The sequence below is a fragment of the Equus quagga genome, chromosome 4 (assembly GCF_021613505.1).
Source record: "Equus quagga isolate Etosha38 chromosome 4, UCLA_HA_Equagga_1.0, whole genome shotgun sequence".
NCBI classification, from domain to species: domain Eukaryota; kingdom Metazoa; phylum Chordata; class Mammalia; order Perissodactyla; family Equidae; genus Equus; species Equus quagga.
In genome coordinates, this window is record NC_060270.1 from 95,024,816 (window position 1) to 95,042,244 (window position 17,429).

Genomic DNA, 17,429 nt, shown 5'->3' on the forward strand with positions numbered 1-17,429 from the left:
TTAGATGGCACTGTCCTAAACTACTCCTACAACCCCCTTAAGACACAAGGGGAAATGCACATTAATCACAAAGTTCATATGAATAATCTTTACTTTTAGAAACTAGTAACTTAAAATTGTATTTAAAAAGGAAAACAAAGACTGTATGTAAAAAGGAAACAGTTTTCTTTAGTTACTGAGAGCTATCAAATGAAGCTACTATGGACATCAATGGTAAACCAAAGCATTTAAGAAGTAATTAAAAAAATTTTAAGGTTACTTTCCAGGATTGTTTAGGGTAACAGTAAGCAGCTCTAGATATCTAAATAGGCTAAAAAACATTATACTAGGTATTTCAGAACATCACTTCAGCTTAAATAATGAAATTTGTGAAACATCTTAAGATGATCAATTATGTCCCTTATAAACCTGCAGGAAAGCACATACTGCATTTTAAAATGTTTCAACCCATACCGTTTAAAACAAAACAGGTTTTAGCATAATCATGGGATGTTCAACACCCAGAATACTAATTTATGTGGAACATTATTTACTCAGGGATAACCGAGGCATTACTATTAAGTGTTAGAGACACACTAGTCAAAACAAATATTAGTAAGTGGCTGGAAAAAAAATCATCACAGGGTTTACAAACTCCAGTGACTACAAAGACCAAGCAGGTAACAGAAAAATGACTGTGAAGTTGTCCAGCAGGCCAAGGAGAGAACACGCTCCATAGCTAAAGTATGGAGTTGCTATCTCATTCCACAATGCTTGCAGAGTACAAATACAGACAGAACTAGAGTTTTCCATTCAAATACTCTCTTTGTACCTACTGTGTTGACAAGGACCACTGTAAACAATAAATATTCAGATCATGCAACTTTTCAAGAAAAATTTAATCTCTGTGTAAAAAGATAAATTCAATCTTTATGTTAAGCCCGCAGACTTTAAATATTAGCAACTAATTATAAAGTTTAAAAACGTGTGGGCCAAAGCACACCTGTAGACCAAATCTGGTCCTAGAAGTCCTGATCCAAAATTATGATAATTTCTTATGGATTCAATTATAAATACTATCCCTATTTACCACTGCTTAAAAGAAAAAAAAATCAGGAGCTGATTATAAAGCGTAAGAGACACAGCTTTTATTCCTCATTATAGTATGGTTGCTACTGTCCAAATGACCAATACATACCACCATAAATGGTACACATACCTGCTGCCACATCCATATTATTTACTCCTGGCTGTAAGAAGAAAAATAATCAATAATGTTGACCTTGTTTAACTATATTTTATACAAGTCCCTCATAAAGCACAGTCAATCAGTCCACTCTCTATATGATTCTCAAGCCTCTGACTCAAAGATTCTTGGTAAATTTTAGTGGTCTCAGTTCCCTGAGCTTGCCATAAATTGTAAAAAACATCAGGAACCTGGGGGTACTGAAGCACTTTAATCTAAATGTTATATTTATATAATCATCAGTTACATACAGATCCACAATTCTTTACCCACAATTCTGAAATCCAAAAAGCTCTGAAAACCAAGTTTTTTCAAGTTTGGCACTAATACTCATTATAGTGGCAAAACCTACCCTGAAGGACACGAGCTCTTTAGAGTATTTATCTTACCTCAGAGTGAATATCCGTAAGTTTTGCTGTAGAAATATTGTGCTGGAAATTATAAGGCACTGTCTAAGGCCTCACAGGAAATTTTTAGATAATTTATAGTATATGTAAAATATTACTTTACAGTATTAAAAAATTCTGAAATATATCTGGGCCTAAGAGTTTTGGATAAGACACTGCAAACTTACCACCCCAGTGGAGTATCAACTTCTGTTCACTACAACCACTAGGCTATCGGGTAATAAAGAAGTTATGCTAATTTGAATATCATAACAATTTATATAATTGTGATACTACAGGGTGATAAGGCCGTTCAAGGATTTTCTAAGTAACGTGTCCCAGGTGAAGTCTCATGAAATGTGGATTTCAAATGAAATCTTTTTTTTTTCAAGCTACAGCTTTTTTATTTTTATTTTTTTTTAAAGATTTTATTTTTTTTCCTTTTTCTCCCCAAAGCCCCCCCGCATATGGTTGTATATTCTCCATTGTGGGTTCTTCTAGTTGTGGCATGTGGGACGCTGCCTCAGCATGGTTTGATGAGCAGAGCATGTCCGCGCCCAGAATTCGAACTAATGAAACACTGGGCCACCTGCAGTGGAGTGCGCAAACTTAACCACTCGGCCACGGGGCCAGCCCCTCCAATGAAATCTTTTGATTTCTAAATTTAGGTTCTAGTACTAAATTATGTCAATTTTTAATTATCACTCAGTAAAACAAATGTCCACTCTTTAAGATAAGAAAGCTACCAGACCCATAAAGTGCTTCTGACAAATTATGTTTTTTAGTGTTCTAGTCGTATTTAATGCAGAATGAATTTAATAACAAAGGATGTACATAAAATATAAATATTGGGGAAAAAATGTAAGTGCCTGTCATTCAAGAAACTAAAAATAAAAGTCCACTGTAATTCCCATCTTACACGTCCGGAGGCACTTAAAAAGCTAATGATTGGTTATAAAATACATATATATTATTTCATAAATAAAAGTAATCAAAACACCACAGAAAATAGTTATTTTCACAAGATTACCGGTAAGGCAGGCTGCATGGAAGCCTGAGACATATGAGACATCATCATTCCAGGCATTACTGAAGACATCATTCCAGGCATCTAGAACAAAAGTAAAAGAAGGTTACTATATAAGACCAAAGCACTTAATATGACTTTAAGAATCTATCTGGTTATTAAAGCTAATATGTACAACTTAAGATTAAAACCCAGTTAACACTATACCTACATGGATAGTATGCTTAGTAAGTGCTTGTTGAATGAATGAAGTATTTTATCAATGATCTATTTTAATACTTATGTCATAATTTTTATGTACAGTGAAAATTATTTTAACAAATAAATTTAAAAATTCAGACTATTATGTTATTTCTAACCTAAATTTAAGAATATTAATTTTCTTTTAGTTTTAACTTAACTCATGTTTTTCTCCCTTCTTTGGAGTAAGACAAAATATTTTTTCAGTATTTCTCACCTTTGACTTTTAATATCTGTATTAAGCCAGCTTTTATAGCGATCTGGTCCTTTTTAAAATTCTAAATCAAAGGTGCTTAAAATTCAGTGACAAAAAAATACATAAAGAACATAAATCATCTATGCCCTCTCTCTTTTTTTTTGAGGAAGATTAGCCCTGAGCTAACTGCTGCCAATCCTCCTCTTTTTTTGCTAAGGAAGAATGGCCCTGAGCTAACATCCATGCCTATCTTCCTCTACTTTATATGTGGGATGCCTATCACAGCATGGCTTGCCAAGCCGTGCCTTGTCTGCACCCAGGATCCGAAGCGGCGAACCCCGGGCCGCTGAAGTGGAACACGCGAACTGAACTGCTGCACCACTGGGCTAGCCTCTATGTCCTCTCTTGTAAAGAAAACCTTAATGAAGTACACACATGAATATGTGAAGAAACAAAATATTAATTTGGGAGCTTAACCTTGTCTACCAATAACGGCAATTCAAATCTATGAATTAATCTTTACCCTATAGTATGAATAAAAATGATGATTACCATAAATTTCCAAAGGATTTTGACCCAATGCTCATCTATATTAGGAGAATGTGACATTGTAATTTTGATTTTAATATGAACTAATTAAGGAAAATATGGAGGGGAATAAAAATTATATACAATAACCATAGGTACTGGGAACAAGGTTACCAGTTATTCAACAGTTTCAAATTAAATGAACAATCTGAGAAATAGGAACAACAAAAGAGAAATAAGTGTATTGGTCAATAGGGACATAGATGAGAACACTCACACTGTTTTTCATTACTTATGAAAGTCAACTCATGAGCAAAACCAGGCTAAAGTACATTAAAATGAAGTAGCATGTTATTAATGGATTAAAAAACAACGAAAGCTTTTCTGTTCCTCAAATCATTCAATAAATTGTTTAAATATCACTAAACAAGAACTTGACAGAAAATGCATGACTACAACTTGGAATATACGGTCAAATGATAGTAAAAACAAAAGGTACAGAATTAGAGAAATAATTTATACATTAAGGGAAAAAAATAGAGCAATCAAATGAGAACAAAGCTTGTAACCTCTCCTCCTATCCCCAACAAATATACACTCACAATTAATTTTGCTTTAGGAAAACAGGAGAGCAGGTTTGAATTCTTTAAGCACTAAGTAACTGATTATGCGGGGAAAAGCATGGTAGGCAACAGAGAGAAACAGTCTGCTTTTTAAAATGGTTTGTATATAAAATCAAAACTAGTAACATTCAAAAACTAGAATACTAAGCTAAATTGAGAAACTAAAATTTGAAAACTAAGAGAAAAACAAATCAAAGTATTTTCTCATAAGAATTAAAGACATTACGAAAACGGAGGTAAAATCTCCATCATACAACAGAACATTTCCACATGGTAGCTGTACACATGACACATGAATGTAATTTCAAATTGAAACATTCTGACTTCATAAGACACACACGGATCAAATCCCATTTAAAAAACAAAGCACAAAAAACCTTCTATGTAACAAAAGTTTACTAGACCAGGCAAATGACAGAGCAAACAATATCTGAAAATCACTAAACAGAGTTAGACAGAGTTCTCTCAATTGTTCCTCTTCCCACACTTCAAATTTTAAAACATCTCAACAATTTGCCTTTAGACTAGAACTCATGGTATGGGTTATAAAATGAGTTAAGGTCAAATAAAAAGCTAAATTCTCCCTCAATATCTCTGTAAATTCTGAGGGCCAGCAACTAGCTAAGCTTATTCAACCTGACAAACATTAGCAAGATTCTTAAATCACGTACAACTGAATATTCTAAAAGTAAATAGATTACTATAACTTTAAACCAAAACTGTGATGTTATTAACATGAAGCCAAAGAACAAAGACATCAACATACAAAATACCATATTTCTTATGAAAAGCTATTACAACATTTGACAAATTAAGAGCTCTTCCAGAGGCTTGAGCATTATAGAAAAGCCTGTTTACCAAAGCCTTAAGAATCTACTTTGTGGAAATGTTATGATTTCCATTTTTCATTAATTCTAGGATATACATAATATAGAGATGTATGTTTCAACCCATGTGACTGAAACTGAATTCCTTCAGAGAATTTGTGTTGACTTAGGCAACACCATCAATCTGAGACCATTAAAATTTTCTAAGTTGTTATTTTTTTGTTTTAACACCACACTAATACTGGGAATCCAGGCTGCAAACTTATTATAAGAACTAGTTTGTGGTTCAAATTCGCAGAAGTGATTTTTCTCTCCCTCTGCCCAATAACCAAAGTTGAGACATTGAAGCTACTTTACTGTCTCCTTTTGCATGGTAGATATACTACTTAATTCACACATGGAGGGACTAGCCCTTTGGTGGCCTCCAGCTTTATTTGTAGAGTATTTTCAACTTGTCATGTTAGGTTTGTTTTTCTGTGAAAAAACAGGCACATAATATAATGGAGTGTCTGACCACTGATGACATCTTACATTCAATGAAAATGGAATGCCTGTTCAAAATGGCTAAAGGGAAGAATTCTTAACATAGTTGCTACAATAATGTCACAACAAATTCCATATGCCAGATCATTCTTAAAGCCACAAAGTCGTAGTTCATATAAGATTAATATGAACCACACTGAAAATCACAACCATGCAGAGCTTCACAAATTTCCATTTAAGCTACTTTGGCAAATATATTAAATGCTATAATTAAGAATTTTTAGTTGTTAGGAGACAAGGAGAGACTAGGAAGAGTGAAAACATATTATGTGGGATTTAAGCTAAATTGCCTAAAATATTAAACATTTGAATTTTATGGACACTTTGGCACCTCCTAAAAACAAAAAATAATTCAGATATACTTTTTGATATACTTTATTCATAAGTGGTCAACCATTTGTGTATCTATACACTATATAAACAATTTTTTATTTTCTTAATGATAAAAGTTAAATCAATTATCAAGATGCTTTCAGAAGAATCAACATCGTGAACAAGAAAGAAACCAGTGAAAACTAGGGCGCACCACACAATCCGCTCAGTCATTCTTAGCATCCCAGTTTGGAAAATTTCTAATGTTAGATAAAAACAAAGCATTCTTGTTGTTGATACATTCATGTATCACTCTAGGTATTTTTAAAATTAAAATAAAAGGTACAGTAATAAAAGCAATTGTATCAAGGCTACAGCAAATTAAAAATGTAAACTAAATTAGCCCAATTTTATTGTGACATGAAAACAAAAGCAAACATCTTCACGTGGGCACTTCAGAAGTTCTTTTCTTGGTAATTATTTCCTGAAGTTTTTCCCGGTGGAAAGAAATCACACAACCTATCTTTTGTCTAGATATTAACTCTTAAATTTGGTTCATTTTTAAAAACCATACCTGCTGGAAACCTGCAGTTCCAGATTATCTAAAAAGTTTGATTCTTGCCTTTGTACTTGGTTCCTTTCAAACGTACTAAAGTCAAATTCCACAAGATAAGTACACTCTACAGAGGCAATTAAGCACAATATTTAAAAATGACTATCTCCTACACCACTAACTTACCTTATGAAAAAATATATGAATGGAAAGTTTATTCTTTGAATAAATGCAAAAACTACATCTTTGAAAATAACTAAATATCCATTCAATTGGAAATAAACAGAAATACCTCTCTTTAAAGAATGTCCTTAGTAACCCAAAGTAAGTGGTTGCATTTTGGGACAATCATTTAACCTTACTTCCTCTTCAGCTAGAGTTATATATAAATTCAAGCCATTTCTCATTTTCTAATATAACATTTAGATAAAAAATAGACAATATCTGCACAAACTGTCACCTCATAGACTAGAACCTTACCATTCAATAAGTCAATTGTCAGTATTCAAAACTATTTAGTTTGCTAAATTCTCTCAACCTGGAGAGTTCAGAATTGCTGAAGTATACACTATTCAGATTCTAAAGAGGCTGGCTTAATCCCCATACAGGGAAGCAGCCTAGTATGGCTATTAAGTACATTCCGGAGTCAGACTGCCAGAATTCCTATCCCAGATTGGACACTTACCAGCTGTGTGATCTTGGGCTAATTCACTTAACCTCTCTGGGCCTCAATTTCCTCACCTGTAACATGGGGAAATAGTATTCATCTGATAGGACTGTTGTAGGGTTCAAATGGGATAACACACAGAAAGCACTTAGAACAGTGCTCAATAAATGACAACTGTTTTATTACCACTACTCTCCTTCAAATAATATAATGAAAGTACTTCTTATATTGCTCCTTCTCTCATCTATTCCCTATCTATCAGTTAGGTAGGCACTTCGGTTCTTTAAAGGCATCTAGTAAATACCGTAAAAGCATGATCTTTAGTAGGAATCAACACATGCAATAAGAAGTCAATCACAGATTAAGCAACACATTTACTGCTGGCTCTGCAATGTCACTGTACAATTCACTTAATTCTCTGGGCCTTACTATTTCCATCTAAAAATTGGACACTTACCTAGCCAACTCACTTTTCAGAGTCAGGAGGATCAAATTCAATAGGGCATATTAATCTTTCAAAGTTATATACAAATATGGTGCTAGAATCATAATTCTTCCTAATATAGATTAGATACCATAATCCCATTCCCTGAAACCTTAAAAAAAAATGTGAAAAAGGGCAAGAGGTTTAAATTATTTAGTGTTACTTAGCCCATTGTCTCTTGCTAAACTTGAAACTAACTTATTAAATGAGGGTACAGAAAATATAAAGAGAAAACCAGTGGGTATGGATACGCGACACAAAAACTCAGAAACAGAACTGAATGAAAATGAACTATCATTTTATTTTTAAAAACCTCTAGACATACTGGGGATACACACACAAGTTGTGGTGTCTCAATTAAGTCATACAGAATTAAAGACTTTAAAACTTACTCTAAAAAGTTGTCTAAGTCTTCTTTTGGACACAAGCCCTCTAGGACACAAGTACAGAAGGACACAAGACTATTTCCTCCCCTTCCCCAAGTCCTTTAAACCAGATTAAGTATTATACCTAACCTAAATCATTATATATTTGTCTATATGAAACTTCATTTTTAGTTTCTTCTCAATTATGAGCACCTTTAGGATACAGAGCATGTCTCATTTATGTACGTATTACTGGTGCAAAGAACAGTTACACAGTCATGGCAGAAACTCAAATGCTCGTAGTAGACAACTTTGTGACCAGTCCTCATTTCTGTATAAAGGAACACTTGGGTAATTTTCTATTATACTTAACAAATACATGATCATAAATACATAATGATCCTGAAATTAGTGAAAGATCCCCTTTCAGAGAAGTAACAACTTTCTCGATAGCCAAAGAAACTATACCAAGCCCATGTTTTCAAACAGGAACTTAACGCTCATTTATCGAAGGGTAATTTAAAAAGTCTTAGCCCAAACAGAAGATCAGGACCTAGTGAGTAAAATTACATTTCTATCATAATGAGAATTTTGATTAAAAAAGCCTAAGATAAATGAGATGAGAATTTTGTTTAAAAAAAAAAAAATTAATAAAGAACTCACACAACTCAACAACAAAACAAAGAACAACCTATCCAAAAAATGGGCGGAGGGTATGAACAGACATTTTTTCAAAGATGTACAGATGGCCAACACGCACATGAAAAGATGTTCAACATCACTATTAGGGAAATGCAAATCAAAACGACAATGAGCTATCCCCTCACACCTGTCGGAATGACTATTAAAAAGCTGAGAAATAAGTATTGGAGAGGATATGGAGAAAAGGGAACCCGCATACACTGCTGGTAGGAATGCAAAGTGGTGCAGCCACTATGGAAAATAGTATGGAGATTCCTCAAAAAATAAAAAAATAGAACTACCATATGATTCAGCTATTCCACTTCTGGGTATTTATCCAAAGATCACAAAAACAGTAGTTCAAAAAGATACATGCACCCTTATGTTTACTGCAGCATTATTCACAATAGCCAAGACTTGGAAACAACCTAAGTGTCCATCAGATGAATGGATAAAGAATATGTGCTGTACACACACATACTAGAATACTACTCAACCATAAAAAAGGTGAAACTGCCATTTGCAACAACATGGATGGATCTGACCTTGAGGGTATTACACTAAGCAAATATAAGTCAGACAGAGAAAGACAAATATTGTATGATTTCACTCATATGTGTAAGATAAACAAACACATAGATAACGAGAACAGACTGGTAGTTACCAGAGGGGAAGGGGGTAGAAGGAGGGCAAAAGTGAACAACGGGTCACATACGTATGGTGATGGATGGAAACGAACATGATGTAGTCTATACAGAAGCCAATGTATGAAATATAATGATGTAGACCTGAAATTTACACACTGTTATAAGCCACTGTGACCTCAATTAAAAAATAAATTTCAAAGTCTAAGATAAAACAAACTATATTTCAACTCAGAACAATCCTACTTGCTGGCATGTTTAGTTCTTTAAGAGACATGGCTAACAGCATCACTCAGATTTGAAGACCTAGATTTCCATTTTGAGTGCAGTGCACCAAGGAAAAAGCAGTTACAAGATTTTCTTTCAAGTCCATCATGCAAAATATCACATCTTCAATAACCGATAACTACAACTAGCTTTTTTTTTTAATAAACAAGAGAAATGTATGATTATTTGACTAGAGAGAGAAAGAAAACAAACATAAAAGATTCATCTCCACTAAATTTTCCAATGTCTAGAAGTATCATGACACGAGCAGTTGGAAGATGACAAAACAGTTTAGCCAAGCATTTGAGGAATGCCTCCAAGTTCCTTGAGTGCAGGGTGTATACATCATCCATTTTTACACTCACACCAAAGCAAAGAGACTTAAATGTCTACTGACTAAAAGAAATATGAAGGTATGGAAAAAAGATATAAGAATGAAGGACTAACAATAACTTCTACAGGAGACAGTAATCTACTCACCCTTACTTATAAACCTTCACAACTTAGACTTGTTATTTATTTATGTAAAAAATAAACTAGAAACTATAGGAAACTATAGTACAGAGCTATGGCACATACATAGGTACCAATTCTTTACTATCTACTGATATACCACTCATGATGACTGGAAGTCACGTCATCAACATTTCTAAGAAACCTAATTAAAAATCAACAGGTTATAGGGCCGGCCCGGTGGCACAATGGTTAAGTGCGCACATTCGGCTTCGGTGGCCCAGAGTTCACCGGTTCAGATCCCAGGTGCAGACATGGCACTGCTTGGCAAGCCATGCTGTGGCAGGTGTCCCACATATAAAGTAGAGGAAGATGGGCACGGATGTTAGCTCAGGGCCAGTGTTCCTCAGCAAAAAGAGGAGGATTGGCAGCAGTTAGCTCAGGGCTAATCTTCCTCAAAAAACAAAACAAAACAAAACAAAAAACAAAAACAGCTTAACCTGTGTGTACTAAATCATTTCAATGTTCTCTTTCCCCTAAAGAGCAGACTAAATCGATAAGGGGACCCAATCCAGCATTTCTCACAAAATGCTAATTCTGTGCAATGTTATTCCATGCAATGTGCTAGACAAAGCAAAAATAAACAGATAACAGTGGGTAAGGGAGACCGGGAAAGATGGTCAAACAAAACCAAGAAACACTGAGTAAAAACAGTTTTAAAAGGCTTCTGCAAGACTTCTCAGAATCTTTATAAATATTCTGCCCTGTGAATGTCAAAGGGGAGCGGGGGGAGAAGTACAGTTCATTCCTCCAAACTTACATGGTTGTCTTAGATCTCTCCAAATACTACTCATACTTAAAAGCACCACTCTAGCTAAAGTTTTTGAACAGATGAGTTTTGAAAAGATGATGCTATCTTCAGATAATGAAAATAAACTTACAGTATCATTAGTAAAACCAATCAAAATTTAACTATATACACAGCCCAAAAGTTATTCAAACATATTAGGTCTGAGTCAATCTATTTTTAAAAAAGTTCTTGCCTGGGTAATGTAAATGAATACAGAAAATTACCTAGATTCAATAATTATGTGCAGATAACGTAAAAAAAAGTCTGTTTTTGTCATTGCCCAATGTCCACTACAATGGGATGGATTCTGTAAATACCTGAAAGGGTATTCAAAAGCAATAGCAACCAATCAATTTGTCAAATCAGTCAGATAAATCTAAGATACCAACACTCTGGATTTCTCTGGAAGATCTATATTCCAAATCATGATTTTCCCTAGGGAAAATATTTAAAATAAATGGAAAATAGTATTTGTTTTATTCACAAAATAAAAATTACTTATCTTCCATTTTTGTCAAATGAAAAAGCAACAGTAAAGAGGCAGACACTAAAAACAAATGTAAGTAGTAACAACGTAAAGTCACAAGTAATCTCTGAAAACAGTCACATGTAGCATCGACTGACTTCCTGCCTTTATTACAGGGAAGAATATCTGTGTTTCTTTCATTCATTCAACAAGTATTTTACTGAGCACCCATGATGTGCCAAGAACTGTGCTCAGCACCTAAAGACTTCTTTAAAAGTACAGAATATAGCCCCTGCCCTCTAAGAGCTTACAATCTATTACATGTTGGGAAGACAAAGCAAATAAACCATAAAACAAAACAAGTCAGTAAGTGCCAAAATAAGTGAAATGGTAAGAGTCATGGGCAGGTTACACAGGATTTTATTTTAATAATTTGAAGGGAAGGTGTATGCTGGGCAAAGTTATTGCTGAGGACTTCCTGGAGAGGGCAGAACTTGAAACAGTAGAACTTAGGTAAGCAAAGGAAAGTTCAAGGCGGTAGTGAGCTGGGGGCAGGAAGGCAAGAACAGCATAAGCTGGGTCATGAACTAATACAATCACTCAAGATACCATGAAAAGACCACCCTGTCTTCAAATTAGGGAATGTGAAGACATGCAGCTCAGAATTGTGCTTTGAATTTTGCTATGGGAAATCCTTCAAAGTTATGCTGTGGAATTTAGACATTATGCCATAGGCACAGAAAAACACTGGAGGTTCTTGGGCAAAGAGATAGAATGCTGAAACCTATGAGAATTTTGGGAGGGGCAAGCTTGAAGCAAGAAAACCAGCTCAAAAGTTGTTAAGAGTATCCTAGGCATGGGAGTGTGACGACTTGGGCTCAGACAGCAGCAGGAATAGAAGTAAAATGTCACTTTAAGCCTGCCTTACTCAATATAAGAACAAGAACATTAAACTCCTTTTAAATAGCAATTACTCATTTATCAGTTTATTGAACAAAGAAAAAAAAGTACTGAATAATTAGAATTAGGGAGGCATTACTACAAGAATTTTCTTTTTCTATATCTCCATATCAACCCATAAAATCTCATACCACATCACCTACTCTTCTTAAAAAATGAGCTGAATTGAATCATAGGCTGTTAGAGCTGAAAGGGACCTTAAGTCTTTTACTCCACTCTTCTCATTAAAAGAAGAGAAAAACTGATAAAAAAAAAAAAAAAAGAAAAAAGAGCAAGCTAGGAGGACTCTCTTGGGCTTAAGTAAAGGCAAAATCATCTGTGATAAAGACAGCAGGACTTGCAAGTCCTTTGTGTAGAAAGGATAACAAAAGAATAAGACGTGAAAACATTTTAATGGCAAAACATTACTCACTACAGATATGGAGGAAGAAGAGGCCTCACACGTAATTGTATCTTAATGCAAATCTCTACTAGAAATTCTTGAGTATTGCGATCAAGCAGGAAAATTACTTTATTAACACAGTTTTTAACCAGTGATAAACCATTACTTAACTCACATATTATTTAAAGTTTTAACATCTTTTAAGGTCTCTTCCAGCTCTAAGATCCTATAATTCTGTAAAAGTAGAAGCACAACTTTCCCAGATGAAGTTACTATACACTAAGAAAGAGGCAAATTCAACCTAACGGATAATTGAAATAAACACGAAAAAAAATTAAGCTCCATTTGATAATTTCCAAATATTTATTACTACCAATAGATTCAGCCTGAATTCTAAAAAGGGCATTCTAGGTTATCTCATTAACTAAAAATAAAATAAAAACAAACACACTACTTCTTTAATCTAAATAACCTGCTGCATTTGAAAAATCATGAACTCTGGCTTCAGTAGATTGTTCTTCTGTCCAGCTTGCTTATTATTTTACCAACAAGTTTTAGAATTTCATCACGTTCAGTAACACTCCAAAAACCACAATCATTTAGCAAGTAAGACACCCACCGATTTTAGTCCTCAGTTGGGTCTCAGAATGAGATTTTAATGTGAACTAGGCACCATACATGAAGGTTCCATTAACTTTCAGTCCCAAAGTCAAAAGAAGTTTTAACTTTTTAAAATTGGATGGTAGAATCCTACCAACTTTGCATCACTGCAGTGAACTATATATAGGCACCCTGCTTCTACTCATTATCTTCTGACCACTTACTGCTCACTAACACTTCTTGAGAGTGGGTAGACAGAAGAAACGATGCAGAAAAAGGATAAATTTTACCAATCATCTACTTTTATTTTTAAGGTAGTTGTTTACAGGACTTTAAATTAGATTTCTGGATTACTTGAGTATTCAAATTATCCATCCCCTCCCAGTCTGTTATCAAAGCTAAAACAAGAATTAGTTTTACCAAGTTTAGGCCTCCTATTTGTTAGCTGGATGTTGACAGGGGAAAAAAGGAATAATCTAATTTTAAGGAAAAACAATGAGGATTCTCTTGGGACCCCTATAGCTGAACTCCCAAGACATTCGTTTATTATCCTAACAGGAGCCAAAAGGGAGAGACAGACTTCTAAACATCTAAAAGTCAGGTACACTTAAAGGCACATGGCATATACTGGCCTAGGAAAAGAAGCAGAATAAAACCACAAGATAAAATTCTGAGTATCTGAATGGATGTATACCAGGTAGCAAGTAACCTTACGAGAAAGATGGTCACTGATACAGTTAAAGAGAAAGGGCCATAAAGCAAATTGTGACCGGCTTATGTCAAGGAGATACATGAAAGTACTTACAAAAAAAAAAATGAAATCTGCATTTTACTAGAAATGACTAGCTGGTATCTTGGTTTTGGTAGTGCAATAGCACCATTACAGCAAGGGTAAGCAGGTCAATCCCTTGCAAAACTTACCTTGATTGGCCCAATGGAAACAGAAGGCCCCAGAAAAGAGAGAAGCATCTGGCAGTAGCAAATTGTTTTATTTTATCTTTCTGTGGAAAGAAACTAATTTTAAATAAGAACCAGAGCATTTAAAGAATAAATATTTTTAAAGCTCATTATCTAGTTAGAGCAGCTCTACTAAGAAAACAAGAAGAGCTCCTTGCTGCTTAGAGATGGAAAGAAACAGAAGAGGAATCAAAGTTGTTTCTCTATCACCTAGGGAGTTGTAAAACTTGCTGTCACTCTAGAGTAACAGAATAAATGGTTCTTTTATTTAAAGAACTCCTACAGGCAGAATCTTTTGGGCCCGGTGCTTTCGAATAATGGTTTTTACACAAAATTAAGGGCTATATTCCAAAGAAGAAAATCACTTGACATTAAGCCCTTCCACTCTTAAGGTTAAGTAAAAAGAGAGAGACACAGAGCAAGCTCCTTTCTCCACTACAATTTCACCAATAACTTAAACGATCAAGGTTTAAACAATTATCAAAGTAAACAGTATTAATTAGCAGAAAGATCATACCTAATTGACTGGCTTTCCAAAATATTTTGTTAGCCTAAATTTTTGAAGATTTATTGAGATACTCAAATGGAAAGAACCCAGCCACCAAAGAATATTTTTATTATAGACCCTAACAGGGGATATAAAATTACTCACGGTAAGTGAACCTGTTACCTTTCTTGGATGCTTCTCCAGGAACTCAGTTATACTGAATTCACTGAGTCAGCACTGAAACCTTTTGATGCAAATCACTCCCACAAAATGTGTTTACAATTTGTGCTGGAGAAGGTAAGGACAGCTCAAAAGCAGGAGTGCAAAAGCAATAAGCATTTAAAAAAACAAGCAAAATAGTGTAAGTGGAAAATGAACTACCTATTTGGCACTGTCCTATGAAGAATCAAATTAGAATAGAACCTCCCCACCTCCACCCCCACCACACACACACACACACACACACACACACACACGAGGAAGCTATCTCAGGAATAAAATTCATTCTAAGCCAAAGGCCTAAACAATTGCTATTTTCGAATTCTATCCATTTACATGGTCCACTAACACAAATTATGTTGGCCTATCAGATATTTACTCTTAGGACACTAACTTCAATTGACATACCTGGGGAAAAATGTCATTAAACTAAAAAGCCTAGATGTACACCACTACTTAAAGAAAAAAAAAAAAAACTCTGTTTTTTTGTGGTAGAAAGTAAATCTTTTATACAGAAGGCTTTTCATTACATTCAAATTTTGGTTAGCATCATGATTCAACATTTGGCTTACTTGAAAACATTATTTTGGCATAAACTAATCCTTAAACAGCTGCAAATATTGACACAGATTTTGAAATCTTGACACAATAATACCACAAGCAAAAATAAACAAACAAACAAACACAAAATACAATGAAAACATTCTTACTTGTCCCATTGGAGGCCCTCCCATAGGGGGCATCATTTGCGGCATCATTCCATGAGGTACAGGAGGCATATTTGCTCTCTGACCCATAGGGTGCATTCCCATTGGGGCATAATGCATGCCAGGGTGCCCCATCTGAAAAACAGGGACAATTTAAAAATTAGCAAGTAACAATAAACGCTTCTCAAAAATCTGATTTCAGTAAATCAGTTACATGCAGTGTCCTAACATTAGGCTGTGTGATTCAAACTACTGGGTTAGCTTATACTTTCTCGTCTTAAATAAACTGCACTACACCAGTAATTAGAATGGGCTTGCAACTGACCAAATTACAGAACAACAAAGAAAAAACTAGAAGCATTAGTGGACAGCTAGATGATAGCTTTTTTTAAAAAGCACACTGGCTTGCAAAGCTCGGAGGAAATGTACGTGAAAGCCAATTTAAAAACTGTTACGGTGAAAACCGCAACTTTTTCCTATTTCACACAGACATAAAGAGAGCTAGCTAGCTATTATTTCATAACGATACGCATTATTAAACTTATTTCTAAACTTTTTTTAAGCTTTAACACTTAATTTACCAAATCAAGTCAGACGAGGGTTGGTATTATAAAACACAAACCGTACGGGCACCCAGGGACACTTCACTCCTAACAAACCAACATATAACGTCCTCATAGAATCGCTAACACAGGTAAAATTATTTCTGCCACAGTTTTTTTTTCCCCAAAGAGTGAAGTCTGTCATTCAAAGACACCAAATGCAAACAACCTAATTCATCCATTTTAATGCGCTTTTATAAGAAAACTACTTTCTTTACTACTGTGTCCATTGTTCCAGGTCTTAAAACCAGGTATTATCTCCTGCCAATTCTCCCGGCTGTCCGCCCCCCTGCAAATACCACTACTATTGGTGAAGAGAAATTCTGGCAGCCTCTTTTAAAGTCTGCAGAATCGAGCCTCCGCCTCCCCCTCCCAGTTAAATCGGGCCTACATCTCCAAGACGTTCACCCCGCCCAAGGGCTCAGCACCTACACCGCGCATCGGTCTAGGCCAGGCCAGCCGGGAACTTCCAGGGTTCCACATCCTTCCCTTTGTGCATCCCCGCCCTCCATTTCTCTCCCTCGGAACATATCCCACCATCTCGAGCTCTTCCTTCGTTCACTCTTATCTTCTTCTCCTTTTGGAGAAAGCTTCCTGTCTCTCTGACTCCGTTTTTCATTGTGCCGCTTTCCCCCTGCCCCACCGATCCCTTACCGAGGGCCGTCTCCTCAGGAAGCCGTCAGCAGAGACCCAAGAGCTGGAGCAGAGGCTTGAGCCGGACAGTCTCCGCTCCCCGTCCCCGGGACCCTGCGAGGGAGGATGGCTCTCCATTTCACTCACCATGAGGCCTCCACGCTCGGCTCCCGTTCCCGGCCTCATCGTCGGGCTCAGACTGCTCCGCCGGCGGCCACTGCCGCTACACATACCAACAAGAAGCGATCTGAGTGGCTGGCGCCCGCTGGGGCCAAAGGTTAAAGGCTGCCCTGCGCTACGGGGCGGGACCAACGGGGCCAATAAACTGACAGGCTTCCCCGCTGTCCAATCAGAGGGCGCTGCCGACTCGCAGCTCTGCGGCGATTCGCCGCCAGCCTCAGCCTCGCTCGGCGTCGCCTGCATGGAGGGGGGGGAGGGGGACGGAGGAAGTTTCTGCGCCGTGTCCTCTGCCGGGAAAACTCCACCAACTTCCCCCGGGGAAGGGAAGACAGCCGTGTCCCAGCTTCCCGAGCTTAGACCCCCTC

The 17,429-nt window shown here is 36.0% G+C and overlaps 1 protein-coding gene across 9 annotated transcripts in view; it reads right to left on the reverse strand.

Annotated features, from left to right (window-relative positions):
* Positions 1–17,429, reverse strand: part of PRPF40A (pre-mRNA processing factor 40 homolog A) — a 52,899-nt gene that overhangs the window by 35,281 nt on the left and 189 nt on the right. For 4 of the 9 annotated variants that reach the window (XM_046658274.1, XM_046658272.1, XM_046658271.1 and 1 more), the window contains exons 1-4: positions 17,032–17,309; positions 15,653–15,784; positions 2,642–2,722; positions 1,199–1,229 (exon numbers count right to left, since the gene is read on the reverse strand). In XM_046658274.1, the coding sequence (XP_046514230.1) occupies positions 1,199–1,229; positions 2,642–2,722; positions 15,653–15,784; positions 17,032–17,307 (520 nt within the window). In that variant the 5' untranslated portion in view covers positions 17,308–17,309. Of the gene's footprint in view, positions 1–1,198; positions 1,230–2,641; positions 2,723–15,652; positions 15,785–16,905; positions 17,310–17,429 lie in introns of those variants that run through there. The other 5 variants (XM_046658269.1, XM_046658268.1, XM_046658267.1 and 2 more) reach the window with 2 other exon arrangements.